At 40.1% G+C, this 19,874-nt stretch overlaps 1 protein-coding gene across 1 annotated transcript; it reads right to left on the bottom strand.

Moving 5' to 3' along the window:
• Positions 1-17: 17 nt before the first annotated feature.
• Positions 18-13,680, bottom strand: LOC124292754. The gene is made up of 8 exons (XM_046730572.1): positions 13,614-13,680; positions 12,170-13,318; positions 11,600-12,093; positions 11,125-11,422; positions 10,980-11,051; positions 9,708-9,861; positions 9,491-9,634; positions 18-143 (listed from the first exon to the last, which is right to left on the bottom strand). Exons 2-8 carry the CDS (start codon positions 12,793-12,795, stop codon positions 18-20), a joined length of 1,914 nt encoding a protein of 637 aa, XP_046586528.1. The 5' UTR covers positions 12,796-13,318; positions 13,614-13,680.
• Between the last annotated feature and the right edge of the window lie 6,194 nt (positions 13,681-19,874).

The following is a 19,874-nucleotide window of genomic DNA, read 5'->3' as shown; positions in this document are numbered from 1 at the left end:
GGCCCCCTTCCCCTCGGTCACTCGCCACGCGTCTGATCCGAACTTGAGACTTTTGTAAACCTAATGCTAAGTTCGTCATGTGGAAAAACCGCCACGCCGTCTAGGCCAACAAGGTGGACTGAAGACTGCGCCTGTAGGTGGGGCTGAAAATCATGGTGAAAAATATTCTCAGACATTTCCTATCATTTGGTTTAGACGTTTGTTTAAAATTTAGTTATATTTTTCTTCATTTTTCGTTCACCAGTTGTGGAAATCATTGTTAATATTTTTTTTTTAAATGCTATGAAAACACAGCGAAGTACCCTGGCATGTTATCCATAAAGTAGAAACTTCGGAATAGTTAAAGATTTTCGATAATAGCAGTTCAGGAGAAAAAAGGTAACGATTACAAAATGCCAGAAAACGTCTGTGACAATATTAAATGTTATCTGAAACAGAGAATCTTTGAAGTTTGTATTGTCTCGCACGACACTTTAGCAGAACGGGGGTATTTAATTGAGGAATTGGAAAAACTAACTATATATTTACATGTTGGGTATAAGAAATTCGGTTACAAGATTGCAAGTAATATTGTTCGTAGTAGTTTATAAAATTGAGTCGTTAGAGTAGCGATGCCGATATTGTCTATTAATTTATTTGTTGAATTCGTGATAATTCGAAGTAGTTGTTTATTAGGTAGATTCATAATTCCAGTTCGTTGACTTGATAGTTAGTTTGGTTTATATACTTGGTTGATACTTGAATTTGTCAGACAGTTGTTATTGGTTTGAGGATTTGACCTTTTGATGATGATCGAAAACAGAATTTAAAAGATTTTGGAAAAGCGGAGGGTCTAGGAGTTTTTTTGTTTGATCGATTCTTCGTATTGATTGATTATTGTGATTGGTTAAGATTTAGGATGGGTCAAGAATTTATGTCGGAAATGACGTTTGCAGGAATGGAAATTTTATACATAGGAGGAAAATGGGAACATATATGCAGGTACTTCTGTAAAAGTTAAATACGCGACTCTTCCGCGCTTTCGCGTACCTACAGTCCAGGTAGGTCAGCGTTCACATCTGGCAATTAACTGAGAATTGTAAATGGGTAAAACCCATGGATAATAAAGAGAAACAAGCCGCGTTGAAGGACATGTACGACCTTTGACTATTTAGTTATTTGTTTGGCGTGATTTTCTTGTTTATTCCCAACTCAACCATAATGTTAACTTTGTTGAACTGAAAAGCGGGACGAAAGTGGCATATTATTCCCTCTTAACTTTTTTCCCTCATCTGCAGGGAAAAACGTACCACTTTTCTCCCGCATTTGCGAGAGAAATATGTGCTCATATGTCTCGAATATTGATGTGTAACATCTTAGCTCTCGGTATGTGACATTTGGTGGGACTCATTTCGTAAATGCGACGAAAATGTGTAACAGGAAGTTGGGAGAGGCACACGATATTCAATTTATTCAATTTATTTAATTTACTATAATATGATTCTTCGGTGCGGCCTACAGTTCGCATTTGTGCTGCAGTGTGTTGGCGAGCAGAGTGACCACTAAATTTTCTTTCCATAAGGTTTGAAAAGAGAGAGAGAGTGCAAGAGAGAGAGAGAGAGAGAGAGAGAGCAAGAGAAAGGGAGAAAGAAAAAGAAGACAGCTGTCAACCGTTCGTTCTGCTCGTGGTTCTGATAACCTTAGTCTTGAACAACGTAAGCATTGCCATGCACGACTCCAGCTCCCTGGTACTCGGCCCAAAATCTTGTCCATTAGCGAAGCCAGCCACTACGTGGCGCTGACAGTATTCCGCGTCGCCGGCAAGGGATGTTGGGCCGTGAAAGGGAGAGGGGGAGATCATTCCTGCGCCACGCGGTACCAATTAAATGGGGCGATCATAAATGAACATAGTTCCCTATATGAAACATACAGGAATGCCAGGGACCTGTACGACTCTAATATTTTCACAAAAATTTTGGTCGTTACCGAGGTTACATGTTGCACTAAATCGGCGGCAACTTTAAGACTTCCTGCTCAAGTTTTCTGGTTTTCTCTTTGTCTTTTCCATTTTGAACTATATCTCTCGGTATTGTAATTGATCATCATGTGAATTGTTGATGTTGCGGATATAGAATAAATGCCACAGAATTATATTTATTGTATGTTCAAGATTTTTTCAAATTTTATTTTATTTTTAAAAAGTATATTTTTTAAGTGGGGGTCTTCGTCCCCTACAGCCCCTCCAAAGCCTGTAGCCCTGGACCCACTCGCGCACTTTCACTCCCGCCGACCTATATCCATGTACTACTTGTATGCGGTTCTTAGATTTTCCCTTCTTTTCTTTTCAAGTCAATAATGTGGCCAAAGTTGAGTCGGATATAATATATGTAACGCAGGAACAAAAGCTGATTATTCGCTTGTTACATAATGTACTATCATATTCGTAGTTTCTTCAGCGCGGTGTTTTCTTGCCAGATGTGGAACTCTCGCGTTTTCTAGACAACATTGACCTGGCTTGGGATTTTCCTGCAAGACTTTCTTTATAGCAATCTTATCTTTATAAATTTTTCACTTTTCTAGTCTACAACTAAATATCTATTCCATTTGTGTCAATATGAATTTCACCGAATAAAATTTCAACATTCTATGTCAGAGGGCATTGTCGCACAAAAATTTAAGAAAACATTTATCATAAACAAGATATATCCAGAGAAAAAAACATGATAAAACTGTTAAGTATAAAATCACTCGAGATTCGCCGACAAATAATAAATTCTTAGAGTAACTTTAACAATTATAGAAAAATAACAATATGTTTAAGCAGAACGCAAGGCCATGTGGTACGATTGTTTTGATGCGCCGTAGACGTTTCGTAATTCGCTTTCGTTGTGCTGAATTTGTGTGAGCGTTTGATAATGCGCACAGTGTATGATACAGTTACGTAATTAATTAATTAAATCACATGATGATAATTTCTAGTCGTTGAGAAACAATATTTATTCATGGATTATGAATATATGTATTTTATAATCTGCAAGCTCCCACTTCGATTTTTTTGACTTTATTTTGTTTTTTATTAATCACGCATTATGTACAAGATAAAAAAAATTAATAGGAAATAAAATGCACTAGAAACAAAGGACTTTTATTTAAATTGGAATTGTTTTTTCGATAACGTAACTTTTTAAGATTCTAAACGACGAAGACACTGGCAGTTTTCGTGTGCTGTACAGATAACAATAATAACTCGAAAACCTTTCGGCACGTGATTTAGAACTGCAAGTACTTCATGAAACGAGATATACTAGCCGCGTCGCCTCTCTTGACTTTTGTTAGGCAGTGCTGATTCACAGCTGGGCTTGCCACAACTGCAGCATCGACAACCCCGAGAAATTCTACCGGGACTTCTTGCGGACGCTTGGGCAGCGGTTTTTGATAGAAATCGGGATGGAGAGCCGCTGCATTTACAGACTTTGGGTAGTTTCGTCTTGCTTAATTCGCATCTATGGAGCAAATCGTACGATTTAAAATAAGTTTTTTTCAGATTAAGTAGTCAATTACGATTTTTCAATGCCTGCTTTGGAGTTAAACGATTGCCACGAGATTGTTTTCGAGGGAGCCATCTGCTGGTAGTAAATATAGGTATCATGCAAACTGTCATGGCCGTTGTATTTGATAATGAAAGTGTCTTTCCTCTGCATATTTCACTCTGAATCGATTCAGTGTCACAAAATAACAGTACAACAGCTTGCACGGCATGTTTGGTGCCTTGGTGTTTCTGAAATTCATCTAAAATAATCAGCTGATTGTCCGAAACATCGCCATGTTGCCCTAATCAGGAATACAAATGTTACAAGCAATATGATGCCATGTATAATGTATGCATGTATGTTTGTGAGTGTGTCATAGAGGTGTAAGAATGAGCTGAGGAATTAGGAGGTCAGTCGTGATATGAGTATCGTCAGAGTAATTACTCTTGTACCACAACAACTCTGTATATAGTTCGATTTCTATGGCACCTTGAATACACCCAAATCAAGTTCAGTTTGTGTATTCATTTTCTGCTTCTACACCCTTGGTCGTAGCTGCATTAGTTGCACCAACAAATGATTGAAGTGATTTACCTACACGGCGAAGATTTGCAGTAGTAGCATTTCGCTTGTGGTTTTCTCTGAGTCGATCTACTTCTCCTGCATCTACACGGTGTTGTTCTACATCGGTCGCAAATTTTTAACAGAGGTGTTTTCCGCCCGCCGCATTTACACGGCCCAACGTCGAGGTAATCACGACAGAGCGGCGATCTGCTCCGGGATTTTCTGTGCTTCGATTGGTATGTTAGCTTATCTTCGGTTGCTGAGCTAATAAATATTAAAGGTCAAGGCATGATTGAAAATTAATGTTTCTAAATTTTTTTGAAGGAATTTTTTAATTCAATCCGTTTTAACTTTCCGGTTTTTTAATCGTTCTTGTGTTATTTAGATAGCAATAATTAATGATAACAAAATTTCTTTTAACATTTTCTAAACTCGAAATGCATCCGAGCGGAAAGATTGTAAAGTGACCCATGAAGATCAGCCGTATTAATTACTTTTTCTTTCCATTCCGAGTGATTTTTCCACTTCTTTAACCAAATTTCAGCGATGTCTTTCTCTTTGAAAACCGAATAAAGAAAATAATTTTACTGTTTCTTTACCCTTCAAGCCACGCAGCAGCAGCTATACTTAAAGTAAAAGCCCATAACTGTAAAAGTGTACATCGAACCTTGAGTGATTGTTAAGTTCTTGTATATAACAGCGGCAGGGTATTTTCCCGCACCGATTACAGCCCGGGAGTTCGTTCATTTTTTGTTGCAGCTCGGTCATCACGTCAGAAAAGACGCTTAACCTCTGATAGGGCAGATTGTCAGATCCATAAGGACGGATATTGTCGCAGCAAGAACAATCGGCGTAGCCACCTTCCCGCGGATTTTTTGAAAAATACTTTCTCGCGTCTCGTTTCGGCTTCCAGGCGGTGACGCTGATGCTCTGATCGCCACCGTCGGGGTTCTGAATGACATGACCGACGCATTGACACGCGTTTTCGCCGTAACTGGAATCATCGCACGTCGCGGTGTAGACGCGTTGGCAGTTGCAGATGTCAACCGGCATCCGGCAACAGCTGCACTTCTTCATTGCTGCTTGGCAGACGCAATTTTCTCGGCGTTTTTCACAATAAACACAAATTTGCGATTTCCTATCCTCGCTGTACGATATGTTTGATGGAAATTTCGACTGTCGACAATTTTCTCTTTCGGAATTGCACCGGCAATCATTCTCTGCTCTGCAGCACAGCGTGCAGACTCGAAATCCGCCATCTTCTGGTGATGGTTGGTACAGTTTTTGCTCATTTTTTGAACTGGTGCAATTGCACAGCTGAATCGCTTCTCGAATCCCTAGTTTCCGATTCTCACACTCACAGTCATCTTGGGTTTTGTTACAGTGAGACTGCAATGAATTCTTTGTCTCCATAATTAAGCTGCCTATCTTTGAACAGGACGGTTGGGTCCTGTTATTCCCGTCAGCTGATTTCTTGAACCTGTCCTGATCGACAACTGAGCTCTTTATCAACACCAAACTGTTTGTACAGTCAACTGCACAGTCTTTAAATATGGTAGATTGCAACTCTTTATCGCCATTACTTTCTCCGTGGGTTGAAAGGGTTCCATTTTTAGTGGTCTTCGCAAGTAACTCGTTGTTTGCACTCGACAAATCTCTCTTCGAAACGCATACTGGACTTTTACTCTTCTTAGATTCGGCAGACGTGCTTCTTCGCCTGAGAAGGCTTTTAGCCTTGTTCAATGACCATCTTAGACGAGATTCTCTAGTGGCTTCCTTTTTGGGACACTCTATCGGTTCCACACTTGTTTTGGCACAGGAAACAAGCGACTCAACGTTGCAGCAAGTTTCAACGTCAGTCGAAAGTGATTTCACAACCTCGACGACCGAGATTCTTGTGGCAACAGATCGAACCGTCGGAGTTCGGCCACATTTGTTTATTTCACGATCGGTACTCTCTCTCCCGCAAACGTTGCCAACGCGCTCCTCATCTTCTTCTACGATGCAGAAATTCGAACACCTCGAAGGCTGTTGCTTCTTGCCGCCGCACATTGAGCTTCTGATACTGTCGCTGGCTTTGATAGAATGGTCCTTCTTCAGAGGCTGACAGTTATTTTCGCAGCAGACGTCACTCTGCCGGTTGCCGAAGTTCAAGCTCTCCTTTTTGTACTCGTAACAAGTGCAACCCTCCTTGTCTCTGCTACTTTGCGGTGCGTAAGATTTGCTGCTAACCTCACAACAGCTGTATTTACCTTCGCCGTAACTCGAAAAAGACGCGTCGCCATTGCCAGTTGGATTTTTTTCGATGCCAGGTGACCCGTTGTCAGTGTCAAACTTTCGTCGAGTATGACGGAATTGGGGTTGTGAATTACGATTATTATTCTCAGTCCAAGCTTGTGTGTTGTATTTTGGCTGAGTTTCGTTAGGTGGATTCAGACTAGAGATGCTGCAGAGACAGAAAGCATCGCTGTCATCGTTGTTGGAAGGTGCTTGGAGGCACTCGCAATCCAGCGGCAGTTCTTCTTCACTAAAGGCCCGTTTCAAGCTGACATTTATTGGATTTTTTTTCTCTGGTAACAAGTCCTGGATCGTTTTAGAAGACTCGTCACTTGACGAATACGCGTAGCTGGTGTTCGTTACTACGGTTGAATTGTCTGCGCTCGATTCGGAGGTTTTCTTCTTTTGGCCACTGACCTCGTTTCCCTCAGAGCAAATGTAGATGTTGACATTGCCCGTCATTCTTCGATTATCGGTGTTCAGATGCTTGCTAGGTTTTCGAGGCTTGCTTGTCTTCTTTGCTCTCCGAGGCTTTTCCGACTGATTATCAGCCGCATGAACAATTCGAGGCCACATAACATCCTTTTCACCTTTGCAGATTACCGAACTGACCGTGCTAGACTCCGAAAGAGGCATGCGACCCCTGGTGAAAATTATTTTCAAAATCTTTGAAATATTCGTACGAATTTCCGAAAAAATCTAATAACTTCCGAGAACTTTGTAGAAATATGGTTATTTCAACGCAGAAAATTAATTTCCGCAGATTTGAGGTAAAAATTTGATATTTATTTTCGTCACAGATAATGTGCCCATATTTTTTTCGTTGTTTTTTATACAAATAAAGTTCAATTTACAAATTTCGAATTTCTATGAAAAGTCCATCACAGTTTTTCATAACGTGTTACCGTAAGAAAATACGCATAAATACCAAAATTCAAAGTTATCGTCAGTTTTGTGATAAAAAATGAAGTTCTGAGAAAATATAAGTTTTCAATAGAAATTTATACGATTTTCACTTCTGACTCAATTTGGTTAGAAAAAGTAAGAAAGATAGAAACGGAAGAATATAAGTTCTATTTCTCGAACATTATCAGATTAATCCAAATTTTTCCAAAAATGGTACTGAATATTTCCCAAAACTATCCGAAAATATGGTACATTTGTGAAAACATGAAAAATAATTTTTTTTTTACCACGGATACGTTTCTTGCAATTTATGCAGCGTTGATCTTTGCTGGGAATCGCAGCTTCTCTTCCAATTTTTCAGACTTGCGTTGTCTCCACAAGGGCGGCAGACACTTCCGGAACCATTCACAGGCTTAACGGAAGGCATCGCCTGTTCAGAGTATTGAGTCGAGCTGGTAAGGATCTCTTTATTCGTTGCCAAGGGTTCAGGAGGTTTTTGATTTTCCTGCTGCTTTACAATGGCCAAATTTTGTACGACCGCTTTTATTGACTTGCTTATCATTTCGGTCAGTTTGTCGGGATCCGGAAAAGCGTGATCCTTGCATTGGACTGTGGAATCAGTCTGCGAACAGCTGCACAGCTGCAATGTCACACCCTCTTGGTTCTCGATTTTGTCGCCACGAGTTCCGGCACATTGCGATAAAACATCGCTGGAACTGCTGGCGATGCTTCTTTTTGGTGATTTTTGCGGGCAGCACAAATTTTCGTTGCTCGACACCTTTGATTTTATTTCTCGATCGCACTTTACCAACGATTCGGAAAGTGGCGAGTTAGCCAATTCTCCCGAGGTCTTATCTTGCTTTGATTTTTCTCCACATACTTGTTTGCTGTTGGTACTTTGGCGACAGAAACTTTTGCAACACTTGAACAGCTTGTCCAATCTCAATTGCCTCGGCGCTAAGTTGGCAGACATTTTATCCCGTTGCTTCTAGGCTTATGAGCTTATTGACGATACTCTTAGGATTTTCCAGCTACGTCACGTTTTCGTCCACCATGTTTAGACACTTGTTTTCGCTACAATGAAAAATACGGATCGTAGAGAACGATATGATGTGACCTAATTGTTGCTACCAATTGAATGTACGTATGCTTAACTATCAATATACGTAGTTAATTGAATAAATTAAATTCTTTATACACCAAAATGTTTTATAAATTCTTTTTATTCAGCATTTATTTGTTAATTCAGTAATGCAACCAATTTTAACAATCGCTGGGTACTTGAGCACATTCTTCTACTTCGTAAAACATTGAACCTCACGCAAAAGTCAAGTTGGTTGCATTTTACACCAATAAACCCAAAAACAAAAAATAATAACTAAAAAGAAATAAAAATGTATAAATGATAAGTTGTCAAACCTTCGTGAATTCATAACAGGTTGTAAATATGGCAAAATTGAAGGAGATTTTGATCGACGACTTCACTCAATGTTGTCATCCGTTTCGTTCTTCGCGCCGTTTGCGATATATTACAAGGTTCGTGTTTGGTACTCTTTTGTGGGTTGGAATGAAACGACGACACATTGACTTTCAGGCTATGTTACGTTCTTCTTGATTTCATTACCGCAAATAATAATCGTGATTTACTTTTCAAACGGTAGATAAGTGTAACCTCAATGTAGGTATTGAGTCAATCTTACTTATACAATTTTGATCAAAAGCAAGTTGACTTTTTTTTTGTGTGTTTAATAATTTTTTTACGTTAGAGATCGGCCATCTTTACAAAACGGTATCGAAACAACGACAAACGACTGTTTACTTATGGTACTATTAGAATTTCTTCGCGGTAAGAAATTGGCAATTATATAATGTGTGTACTTTGTTTTTAGGTATAAATTTCGCACCAATTTTAGCGTTGGATTTTTCCAAAAATGTTCTCCCCATTAATGGAATGACTCGAGAAAATTTGTCGGCGCTGAAGAATACATGCAACAAGTTTGATAAGGATTTTTTAGAGTATACTGTAACCGTATTTTACCATGCTGACCCAGAAAAGCGTCTTTTATCAGGCAAACGACTCCACGATGGCTGAAAACTAGATCGAATAATAAAATTGACACAGAATATTACGCGTTAGACGTATTTCGGTGCGCGTTCGAATGCTTTGCAGTAGGTATTCCACGAATTTCATTTCACAATCAACTAATATTAACCGGATCAGAGAGTCTAATTACCTCGCGATTAGTGGAGCGTCGAAATATTGTGGCCAAAACGGTGTTCGCCGCTTTAGCGAAGTTCCTCAGGACCGGAGGTGGTGAAATTCCCGCATCCGTTCTGTTTTCACGATTTGTTTCCGGCTCGCTTTTCCTTTCGGCTTTCTGCACCAAACACAATGCAACAAGAACGTAAATGCCTACATCGACAATTATAAAGTCCATAAAATTTTCCTACACAAATGTGATGCTGATGTCTTCTATTCACTCTCTCAGTACTCTGCAACCGATTACAGCAGTCACATTTACTTTTCTTCCTGTGACGATTGCGCTGTAGAGAGCATGGATCTCGTTCCTGATATGGAGTTGATTGAAGTAAATTTGGTTCGTATCTAGAAGTGACATGAAAAACAAAAATCAACGCTACATGATACGACTTTAATAATAAATTATTTCTAGATCCACTGTAAGTGATCTGACCTGGACAGATAACGAAAACATGGCGCAAGCTGAGATAAATCAAGGAGGTCAAACTTGAGGTTAAGAATTGTCTTTCGGGATTGCTATTGCAAAAATCCAAGACATTAAAAGACGCAATAGAACGTGTACAACACCAACCAGCTCATTTTCAATTGCAAAAGCGTTTTTCTTCAGACCCATATTCCACTCTTCGTCAACTTAATATAACAAAATAGTAAACGGTAAACTGTAACTACTTGCACGGAATTTTCCGTCACTTTTTAATAGTCCAATTCGGGTGAAATCCAGGCCGAGACGATTAACTGATCGCGTAATAGGACACCGTATTATACACGCCAAAATTTTGGATCCAAATATCGCGTATATGAATTCAAATTATTTGAATTATTATTGTTTCTTGTTATACTTTCTGCGTAAGATGGCTGCTATTATTCGTGAACGACGCTCTCGGCGTAATCTGAGAATTACTGCTTTCTACATGAGTATCGTAAAAAATTGCACAATCTGGTAACTCCACAATAATCAGTATATATAAAGCTTTAAATCGTGAATGAGATGTGACTGTCTATTATATGGTAGGCACCTTGATCAATTATTCGTGAATCCCGAAATAAGATTAATAAACTTATCGTAAAATGGAGATGTAAAATTAACCTGAACTAACAGGGCCGTATTTAATTTCAAAAGTCGATTTTGACTGATAGTTCAATTCAGCTTGAAGCTGTTATGGTACATTGCACGATATACGATTAAATATTTTCCCGAAGACTTTACCTGGTGTCAGAAAACGTAACCTGTTTGATATAAGCCTGAAAGAAGTTTTTTGCCCTATTTATCTTTCATGTCATCTCAGCAGACTACAAACAGAATGTAAGCGTTGGACGGAGTTTTCCACTTCTTGATATACATGCGATCTAACTAAAACCGAGGCTAATGCAATCAGCTGATCGCGGAACTCGACGCCATATTGCTCTACCCAGTTTGGAACCTAATGAAAATATTTAAAAACAGAAAAGTTAAGATGTCGAACCTAGGTGAGATTCCCTGGCTGACGGTGCCACAGACTGGAATTGTCCTGTGACAGTATTGTCCCTGGGCCAAACTGCAATCATCAAGAATAACGAGCATTGAACGATGTATCGTGAAAATATATTATCAGCTGGATTGAGTTTCACCTTAGCGTGGATCCATTTTGTCCGTACATGACAAGGCCACAACAAGCGAGATTTGCATGTGGATACAAACATTGCTCTATGTCTTGGTCGTGATAAACGTGATCAACTCCTCGGAATGACGGGCTCATGAAGCTGCAACGACTCGTGTTAGCCTCGAATGACAGCCTAGCAGAAAGGTCTCTCTCTGGCGGCGAATGTTCTCGATTTGAGCATTGACGGGTAGGTGAATCCCGGCCCACAAAACCCTCCAAATTCCCATCAAACCAAGTGGTGCTTTTCAAGCTTCTGGAAGATGTACCTTGAGAGTAAAAACAGCACGTTTCAGATTTAAAAATTTCTCAATGCTATTCGACGATCGTACAAGCATTGCTGAAGCATTCCTGATTCCAACTTCGCTGACGGTCTACATTTTGGGCCTTCGACTTCCGCTGATATCGCTTCTTCTCGTCTTCTCCGTACTGTTTTAAAATATTACCTGCTTCGGACCCAAAATAGCGGCTGTGGTCCAAGAATTCACGCTCGTAGAATGTTTTGCGACTGCAACTGTCGACGTCGTTTTCTTTCATTGTATTTTGGACAAATTCTTCATTCCTGATGGACGAATTTTCTTTCTGTCTTGCACATTTGCAGTTTTCGCAGATGTTTGATGCGGAAGAAGCTGCTGACCCATACATGGCTTCGGCCACGTGGGATCTTGCATTCACGGTATGTAATTCCAACAGATTCTGACTCTTATCACGTTGATCTAATTTAAGATGGGGAACTTTTTCCCTTGTGCTCGGTTTGACAGAAGATAATTCCCGCTCACTTGATTCTCCGACAATATTGGAATCCTCTTTCTCTTCCTCTCTTTTCACCATTTCAGCTATAATTTGGTCATTAAAACTCAACTTTGTGCTGTGTTGCTTCAATTGTTTTACTATCATATTTGTAAAGAGCTTGAAATCAACGTCCGTCTCAAATCGATATCTGAAAATAATATCGAATAGTACTTCATAGCACTTTATGTCACAGAGAGAAACGAGTGAAACTGTTTTCGCTGTACCTTAGCAAAGTTTCTTCAAGCTTGGCCAAAACTTCCTCAAAGCTCGGCGTACTATTGAAACTTTTATTGACTGGTAGTGAAGTTTTCTCTTTAACTGTACAATCAGTTATTTTGTCCTTAGATTCTGTTTCACCTGTGCGCTGTTCATCTTTCCTAATAGAACACATATTCGTTGTCGATGAAATTAGCTGTCTGGGACTTAATATTTCCTGAGCACTATAAGCCATTCTTCTGTTTGACTCTTGTTCTTCTCTTGCAGAGTCTGTTACAGCAGCAGCTGAATTTTCTGGACATTCCTTCAAATTGGTGGATTCTTTAGCTTCTACATTTGCACTGACAGAGATTTGTGATGTTGGATACACACTGACGGTGGGTTGCAGAGAGCTGTTACGTCTTATCCTCCTCACAATGTCAACTAAAAATGAGAGTCTCTTCTTCTTTTTCTTGTTTATTTTTAGTGGATCTGTAGTCAAATTAACAGAAATTTGACTTTGTAACCGAGAGTTGGAATCCATATTCGCATTTTTCAGATCATTCTGAAAGTCTTGAAATGGACCTTCGTCTTGAACATGATCGATTAAATGGATTGGCTTTCCATCACAGTTGATTCGAAAATCAGCGTCCATACAACCGTGAGGTGTTAAAAAATTCTGTCTATACTCGGAGCCAGAAATTTGACGCTGGTTATTTTCGATTTGATTGTTGTTGTTCTGGTTCTGCGATTCAGATGACTGGATCTTGAATTGATTGGCGTTTAAACTGAAAGAGCGTAATAATTCAACGTCACCTATGAGTTACACAACTTATATTCCAGACTTTGGGCTAGCTTGACTTGCTTTGCAATCTGTTTGCGGTGATACTCTTCTGGGAAATAAGGCAAGTAGGAGTCAGCTAATCGATTTTCCCTCGGGTTACGATTTCTTCGAAAAAGTCCCGCGCTGCTTCGAGGGGTTCGCAATAATTTCGTCGGTGAATAAACTGGTAAGCTGAGTTGCGGAATGGATTTCGACAAGTTTTCAACTAGGATGGGAACCTGCTGTACAGGAAGTGATTCGGTGCAGTAAATATTGTAGACTTGTGGAGGAGTGGTGAAGTATTGGTGTTTTTTCATCTTACGGCGCTCAGCGAGATTCGGCATGATAGCCACGCCTAAAACGAGAATAAATTCCAGATTAAAGCGGCGTGAAAACGTAAATACTGTACAGTTTTTCTCCGCGATTGGGATTGGGACAACATGGCGTTGCCTTGGGCACCCGGCTGATAGTTTTAGGTCTATTTTATGCATACCAGAGCATAGAAAACTTCGTGTAAGCTGTTGGATGTCCATTTTATGACATTGACTTGGTGTAGTGTAAAATATGCGATGAAAACATTTTCAAAATCAAATACGAGACTCAGTCATTAACTTATATATTCACTGGCACTATAACAGATCAGTTTTTACCTACTCTACCTCCTTCAGTGTGATGTTTCGTTATTATCCGTGGTATCTTCCTCGTCTTCTTCACTAGCGATGAATTTACGGCGTCGATTTTTTCTTCGATAACGATTTGAATCGACAGAGGACATTTCGGTCTGAGAATTTTGAGGTTGTGTTCTCTGATTTCGACTCGATTTCGGTACTATAATATCGTCCCTTCGCTTACGACCTTGCTTCGTCCTTTTCTTTTTAACATTGTCGCAAATTGGATTTTTACATGGTTCTACCCATATCTGTGAATGTCCGCTGGCCCGTGGAGCAGAACTTGCTTTAGACTTATTCTTCTTTGGCTGACAAGAAACGTACGTTTAATGCTTAGTGTTCAAGATCTTCAGTCGCAAAGTAAAAACGATGCAGCGTAGCTAAGATCTGGTTGACTAATAAAACGGTCTATTAAAAATGCATTCGGAAATATCAAAGCCGTGAGACACCTCAAGCAGGGGTTCACTAAAATTTTTTAATACGTATAAAACAAACGCAAGATCTGAAACAACTTCACTTATTAGTATAATTCAAATACTGATGACTGATACCGAGTGGCGAATTTTTTTAACCACCTACTTTTGAACCGAAGTTGTTAGCGAGATTTCTCGTCATTTTTGCAATAGCATCACTTTTTCGTCTTCTGGGAGGGTGAAGCTCAATCACATCAACTAATGAGTCGGTCTGCTGTGAGGCAACATTCGTGTTTCGTTGACCACAAATTCTTTTCTTGACCTTCTTTGGTCCTTTCGATAGTCTGCGTTGTCCGTACTCGTTCAAGACTTGGTTGAAAACCTCTGTTGTTTGATGTGGCAGTTTATTATTCGACTGTGAAAAATTATTGTTACGGCTAGAATTCTTATTTGGACACAGACAAGAGCCCTGCCAAGCGAAGAACACGGCTTATTGATGACCATTTCATAGTGCAGATAGTTTTCTGTTCAATCCTAACCTTTCAACCTCTTTTTGCGTTAAGAACGCCATTTTCCAACAGGGCATATGCATAAAATTTTGAGTTTGAATTAGCTTTTTTCAAAAATTGTGAAAAAATAATGTTCTAAATTTCATATGATAATGACCAAGTAGAATATCAAAATTTTTCGTTATATGTACCAATATCGAACCATCTCACTTGCGACCACCTTAATGCTAAAGTTTATAACAGTTTAGAGATTGAGAGACTGTATTTCAGGTTTTTAAAAAAAATGACCACGTTACTCACATTTTCCGTAGGGTTGTCTCCGCTTCGTTGTGATCGACCACAAGTGGAGGGCACAGAAGTTTCGGAAAGTTGTGTGTTTTCGACAGATCGACCCGTGGCTTCTCTCTCTCGGATCAACCTGATCCTATTGTGTTCTTTGAGCTCGAATGTCAGTTCCGGCTTTTTGGAGATGGGCAGGAACCTTCTCAAAATTGGTAACCCCATAAAACCCCTTCGGTTATTGTTATTCGGACCTTCCCATTCAGTCTTGCGTGTATCTTCAGCCACTGGGTGCTCATAAGACTGGGACTGCGGCAAGCTGTGCCATTGATCGATCTCTTCACTGCAAGTTGTATCCATCCTCGGTTCCGGCGCGTATTGCAGAGGTGTTTCAGGTCGAGAAAAATGTTCGATATTGGAAATGTAGGGGTTGGGACTGAATAACGATATACCGTAATACGGATCCACTCCGTCGGGATAATTTCTGGGACTCGGATACCTTTGAGGATATCTAAACATCCAAAACAGGCGGTTAGACAGCACACTATAAAATACTGTTCGTAAGAAATGAAAAATAAATAAATAATTTTTTTTCTGTGGTGTGAAACAGAAGAATTGAAAATATCATTTCCAAATTGTACTACAGGCGTTGAAAACGATGGTGGTATTGGGCAGAACATGTTTGAGTGGAATGAATCAGACTCTGTATGAATAAACACCAGAAGGAATGTAGGTAGAACCGGAGAAAAACGGCGAATCCTCGCTTTACGCTCAAAAAAATTCACACACAACTCGTTTTTTATAACTTTGTTTCGGGGGTCTGTTTCGTCCCTAAGTCCCATTTTGCCCCAAGAACTTATTTTATTCCCGGATTCCGTTTTTCCCCGGGGTTCCATTCCCCAAATAATCGTTCAGTTCTAAGGTCCCATTTTGCTTTGTCATTCCTTACGATCCCGATGTCTTCACACACAGTTATACTTCAATACACTCCGCCTACGCTGGCAAATTTGAACTGACCTCGCAATCGTTCCTGCCCCAAGTAAATTCCTTGTATCGTAAGGTGGAGGAGATGATGGATCATACATGGTCACTTGGTTCATCGGTTGATCTCTATAATCGAGCGTGCGATCAACGTTTTGATAGTGATTATCGTCCTGTTCCTGATCTTCTCTCTCCTCACAATCATATCCTCTGATATTCACTCGTTGCCTTTGTTCACTTTCTGGGCTCAGTCGACGAGGCATCAAGTTGTATTCCTCCTCAATACCGCGCCAACGTCTACTAACGGTATGAAATCTGTCTTCACACGCAGGAGGCATTCTTCTTTCCATACTGTACCCATCTTCGCAGTGAGCAGAATCTCCAGAAGCAGAATAACCGCCTGGTCTGTAACCTGGAGAAGACTGTCCTGGAGTTTCCGGTGAACTATATTCTCCACTTCGGTAATTTCTGTGTCTCTTCACTAGTTGCCTAAGGTATTTTGGAGATCCTGAAGTGTCGCCATGGTCGTGAATTGAGCTACTTGTATGTGTCGCTTGTCTGCGTTCACTGGCGAATATTCTACGGGGACTCGTCTCCTCGTCGCTGACGGCACTTCGGTAGGATTCAGGACCTCTTCTTCGCGAGCTGTCTTCAGCATCAGTGTAATAAGAGCCAAAACGCTTCTGCCGTTCTTTTTCGAGCTTTTGCGGTGACTTTCGATGCCGATGAGGCTTAGAATTGTATTTATACTTATTCCCACGCGAGTCAAGTTGCCGCAATGTTTCATAAACCATTGTTAATTCATCCGTGGTCGGTAATTCGCTAGTGCTTGTGTCGGGTTTGGGGTTTTTAGGAACGTCAATTAGTGACTCTGGTCTTGCCTCACAAAGGTTTGAATAATCTGTTTGAATTTTACTTGTCACCGCCTCTTGCAGATCGGTGTCCTTTTCATTTTCTACAAATTTCGTTGAAGCCTTTTCTTGGATGCAAATTTTATCACCGGAAAAATCAAAAAACTTCATTAAATTAGAGTGTTCTTCTTTATTGATTATCTCCTTTGATTCTTCCATCTTCTTTTTCTCTGTCTCAATTTCAATTTTACGCTGTCTTTTTCCTGCCTCTTCGACCTCCATACGGATCTTCGGAGTTTCCAAATGTTTTTTGAACATCAACTCAGGCTGCTTACCAAATGACTGAAGTCCACCTAATGGATCGTACAATTTTTTTGGCGGTTTCTGACTGACACTTTCACTTCGTTTCCTTCTTTTCCTCTTTCTTCGAAACGTACCGCGATCAACATTTGTCGTTATTGTTTCTTCCATTGTTTCCACGTCTATTATAGTCGAACTAGGCGAAGTCCCTAGCCTTCCCTCTTCCACTTCCGGTCTACTTGGACTCCAAGGTCTTTTCATAGCCGACATCTTTTCTACCTTATCGTCAGACATACAAACGTCTATTACTCGCCTGAATCTTTTTGAGTTTGATTTCGAAGACCATTCATCTTCATCTGTTGTTACTAATCGCTTCATACTCTTCTTCGCCTTGACTGTATAAAACCACAACGAAAAATTTAATCACTGCAGTTTGGCCAGAAGTGAGCTTGGTCTAAATTGTTCACAAAGAATTTCTGAAAAGGTTCTTTTCCTTTCAGACGGTTTCAGAACGTTTTTTCAGGACAAAAGAAAAGAAACTGTCTCACTTTTATCTTCCCCGTTCAGGTTCACTTCAAAAGTTTCGGAAGACAGGCCGGTAATGTCGACGAACTCGTCGCTTTCCACTTGTGGAGGTTCTGTAAAAACTTCGTTACTTCCTTCCTCAATTGTGGTCATATCAAATTCATGTTTTTTATTTGAACTTCGGGGAACAACATCCAAAGTGGAAAGAGAAGATCCTCGCGAACAAATGCAAATATCCTGAAACAAAAAATAATGGGAAAGTTAATTAAAGTTCATCAAATATTTTGCTCTCTCGGATAAATCTGCCTACGCATTCGTCGTCAGTTCCTCTTATATTCCAAGTATTCCGTGCATTCGATGTCGTTGAGATTGTCTTCGTGCCACTCAGTTTGTTGGTGTAATTCCTATCGGTACCTTCGGTTCTCCGTGTTGGTCCATAAATTGCCATTTCATTGATTTCGTTGTATTTAGTTTTCTCGACGACAGGCTTCAAATATCTGTATTTCATCAGTCATAGTTTTTTGGAGTTTGGAGATATTCGTTATGTTTTTAGCTAAAAAGATTCAAAATTACCTTGGCAACTCTTTCGTTTCAAACTTCTTTTCATGTGGATATTTCGTGAACGATTCACCTTGAATTGTTTTCCTCATATTGCGTTTCTTGCCAGTTTTTGAACCAACCTTCTTCCATTTCCTGCGATGATAGTTGTTGCTCCTATAGTTGGCTCCGGCAGAGGCTGAGTCTTCTTCCAAGTGTTGGACCTTTTGCATCCGGTCCATTTCAGGTAACCAGATTTCACTCACGGTTGACGCGTATTTCCTCGGACTTAAATTAAGTTCCACCAAATCGTTAGAATCCGACAGTTTTAGCAACGGTTTGCAAGTTTGACTCTTTTCAGGTCGTCTGAAGGCTGCTACTGGAAATCTCGGCCTCGTATGCATCACGTTTACAATCTTGTCAAATATCGATGACCTCCTCTTCTCGATGCTAAGTCCAGCACATCGCGGATCACACTGCGAATATTTGGGTATATAAAGCCTTAGATAACAGTTATGGAAAACACCAATTGATGAAAAATTTTCAAGAATACGATAAAGATCTTCGACGCAGACTTACTCCTTTCCTTGAAAATGGTCTCGACAAAATGGCGACGATTTTCCTGACGCGATTGCGCTTTTTATTCCTTTTCTTCCGTTTTTTAGGCAATAAGCTCTCTTCCTCGTGTCCTTCGCTGACTTCTTCTTGTATGATTTCCTCCTCGTCAACCTCTTCGGTCGGTAGGGATTCAGTGTCGGCTATGGAAGCTGATGAAGTAGACTCGACATCGATGGGTTTTTCCTTTACTCGCGAATCCTGCAAGTCTTCATTCACAGGACTTTCCTCGTCCGTCGACGAATCGTTAAAAACCTACCGTTGTGATACAATATAGGCGGAGAATAGACAATTTACATTTAAACATTTGACGGTTCACAGTACAGTATACAAATCGAATTCTGTACTTTACGGACTAGAGATAAATCAGCAGGAATAACGAGCAGAACTACCTGCAGAGTGACATCATCCCTAACTTTTTGAGCCTCGATATCTTTGTACGGTTTTCGTTGTTGCGTGACGTCGACATCTCCTGGTGACTCGTCTTGGTAGGCTTTGGATAAAAGACAAGGAAATTGAAATCGACGTGAATCTAAAACAGGGATTAATATGCATTTACAGTAACTGTAATCCGTCGAAGATGAGCTACAGCTTTCCGACTCGTCGAGCTGTTTTTCTTTTCTCGCTTTCTTTACCAGAGGGTCTGTTTTTCTTTTACGTTTTTTGTGGTCGGGTACTTCTTCTTCCTCCTCAAGTTCTTCCTCGTCTGCAACATCGTCTGCATCTTCTTCTTCCTCTTCGAATTCTTCATCATCTGCAACATCGTCTACATCTTTTTCTTCCTCTTCAAGTTCTTCGTCATCTTCAACATCGTCTGCATTTTCGTCTTCTTTTTCGTACTCTTCTTCATTGACTTCATCATAATCTTCTTCGCCTCCGTCTAAGAAAACTTTCTCTTCTTCGTCTCCGTCTAAGAGAGCTTTCTCTTCTTCATCAATCACTTTTTTCTGATCCTTTTTCATCTCTTTTTCAAGCTTAGCCTTGACGTATTCTTCTCCTTTACCATCATGTTCTTCTGCTTCTTCTTCTTCTTCTTCTTCTTCTTCTTCTTCTTCTTCTTCTTCTTCTTCTTCTTCTTCTCCTTCTTCTTCTTCTTCTTCTTCTACCCCTTCTCCTTCTCCTTCTTCTTCTTCTTCTTCTCCTTCTTCTCCTTCTTCTTCTTCTTCTTCTTCTTCTTCTTCTTCTTCTTCTTCTTCTTTTTCGTCTTCGCCTTCGTCTTCTTCTTCACCCTTA

This window comes from Neodiprion lecontei, chromosome 2 (genome assembly GCF_021901455.1).
Source record: "Neodiprion lecontei isolate iyNeoLeco1 chromosome 2, iyNeoLeco1.1, whole genome shotgun sequence".
Lineage (NCBI taxonomy): Eukaryota > Metazoa > Arthropoda > Insecta > Hymenoptera > Diprionidae > Neodiprion > Neodiprion lecontei.
The sequence above is the reverse complement of the archived record's forward strand: the minus strand, read 5'-3'. Positions and strand labels throughout refer to the sequence as shown.

Bases quoted from the DNA above. Each gene is read 5' to 3' on its own strand.
- LOC124292754 (XM_046730572.1), bottom strand. From the start codon at position 12,795: ATGGACGCTGATTTTCGAATCAACTGTGATGGAAAGCCAATCCATTTA. The intron at 12,094-12,169 runs GTACAGCGAAAA...TATTATTTTCAG, and splicing joins CTTGAAGAAACTTTGCTAAG to ATATCGATTTGAGACGGACG. The intron at 9,862-10,979 runs GTTCGACATCTT...TGTCACTTCTAG, and splicing joins AGCCAGGGAATCTCACCTAG to ATACGAACCAAATTTACTTC.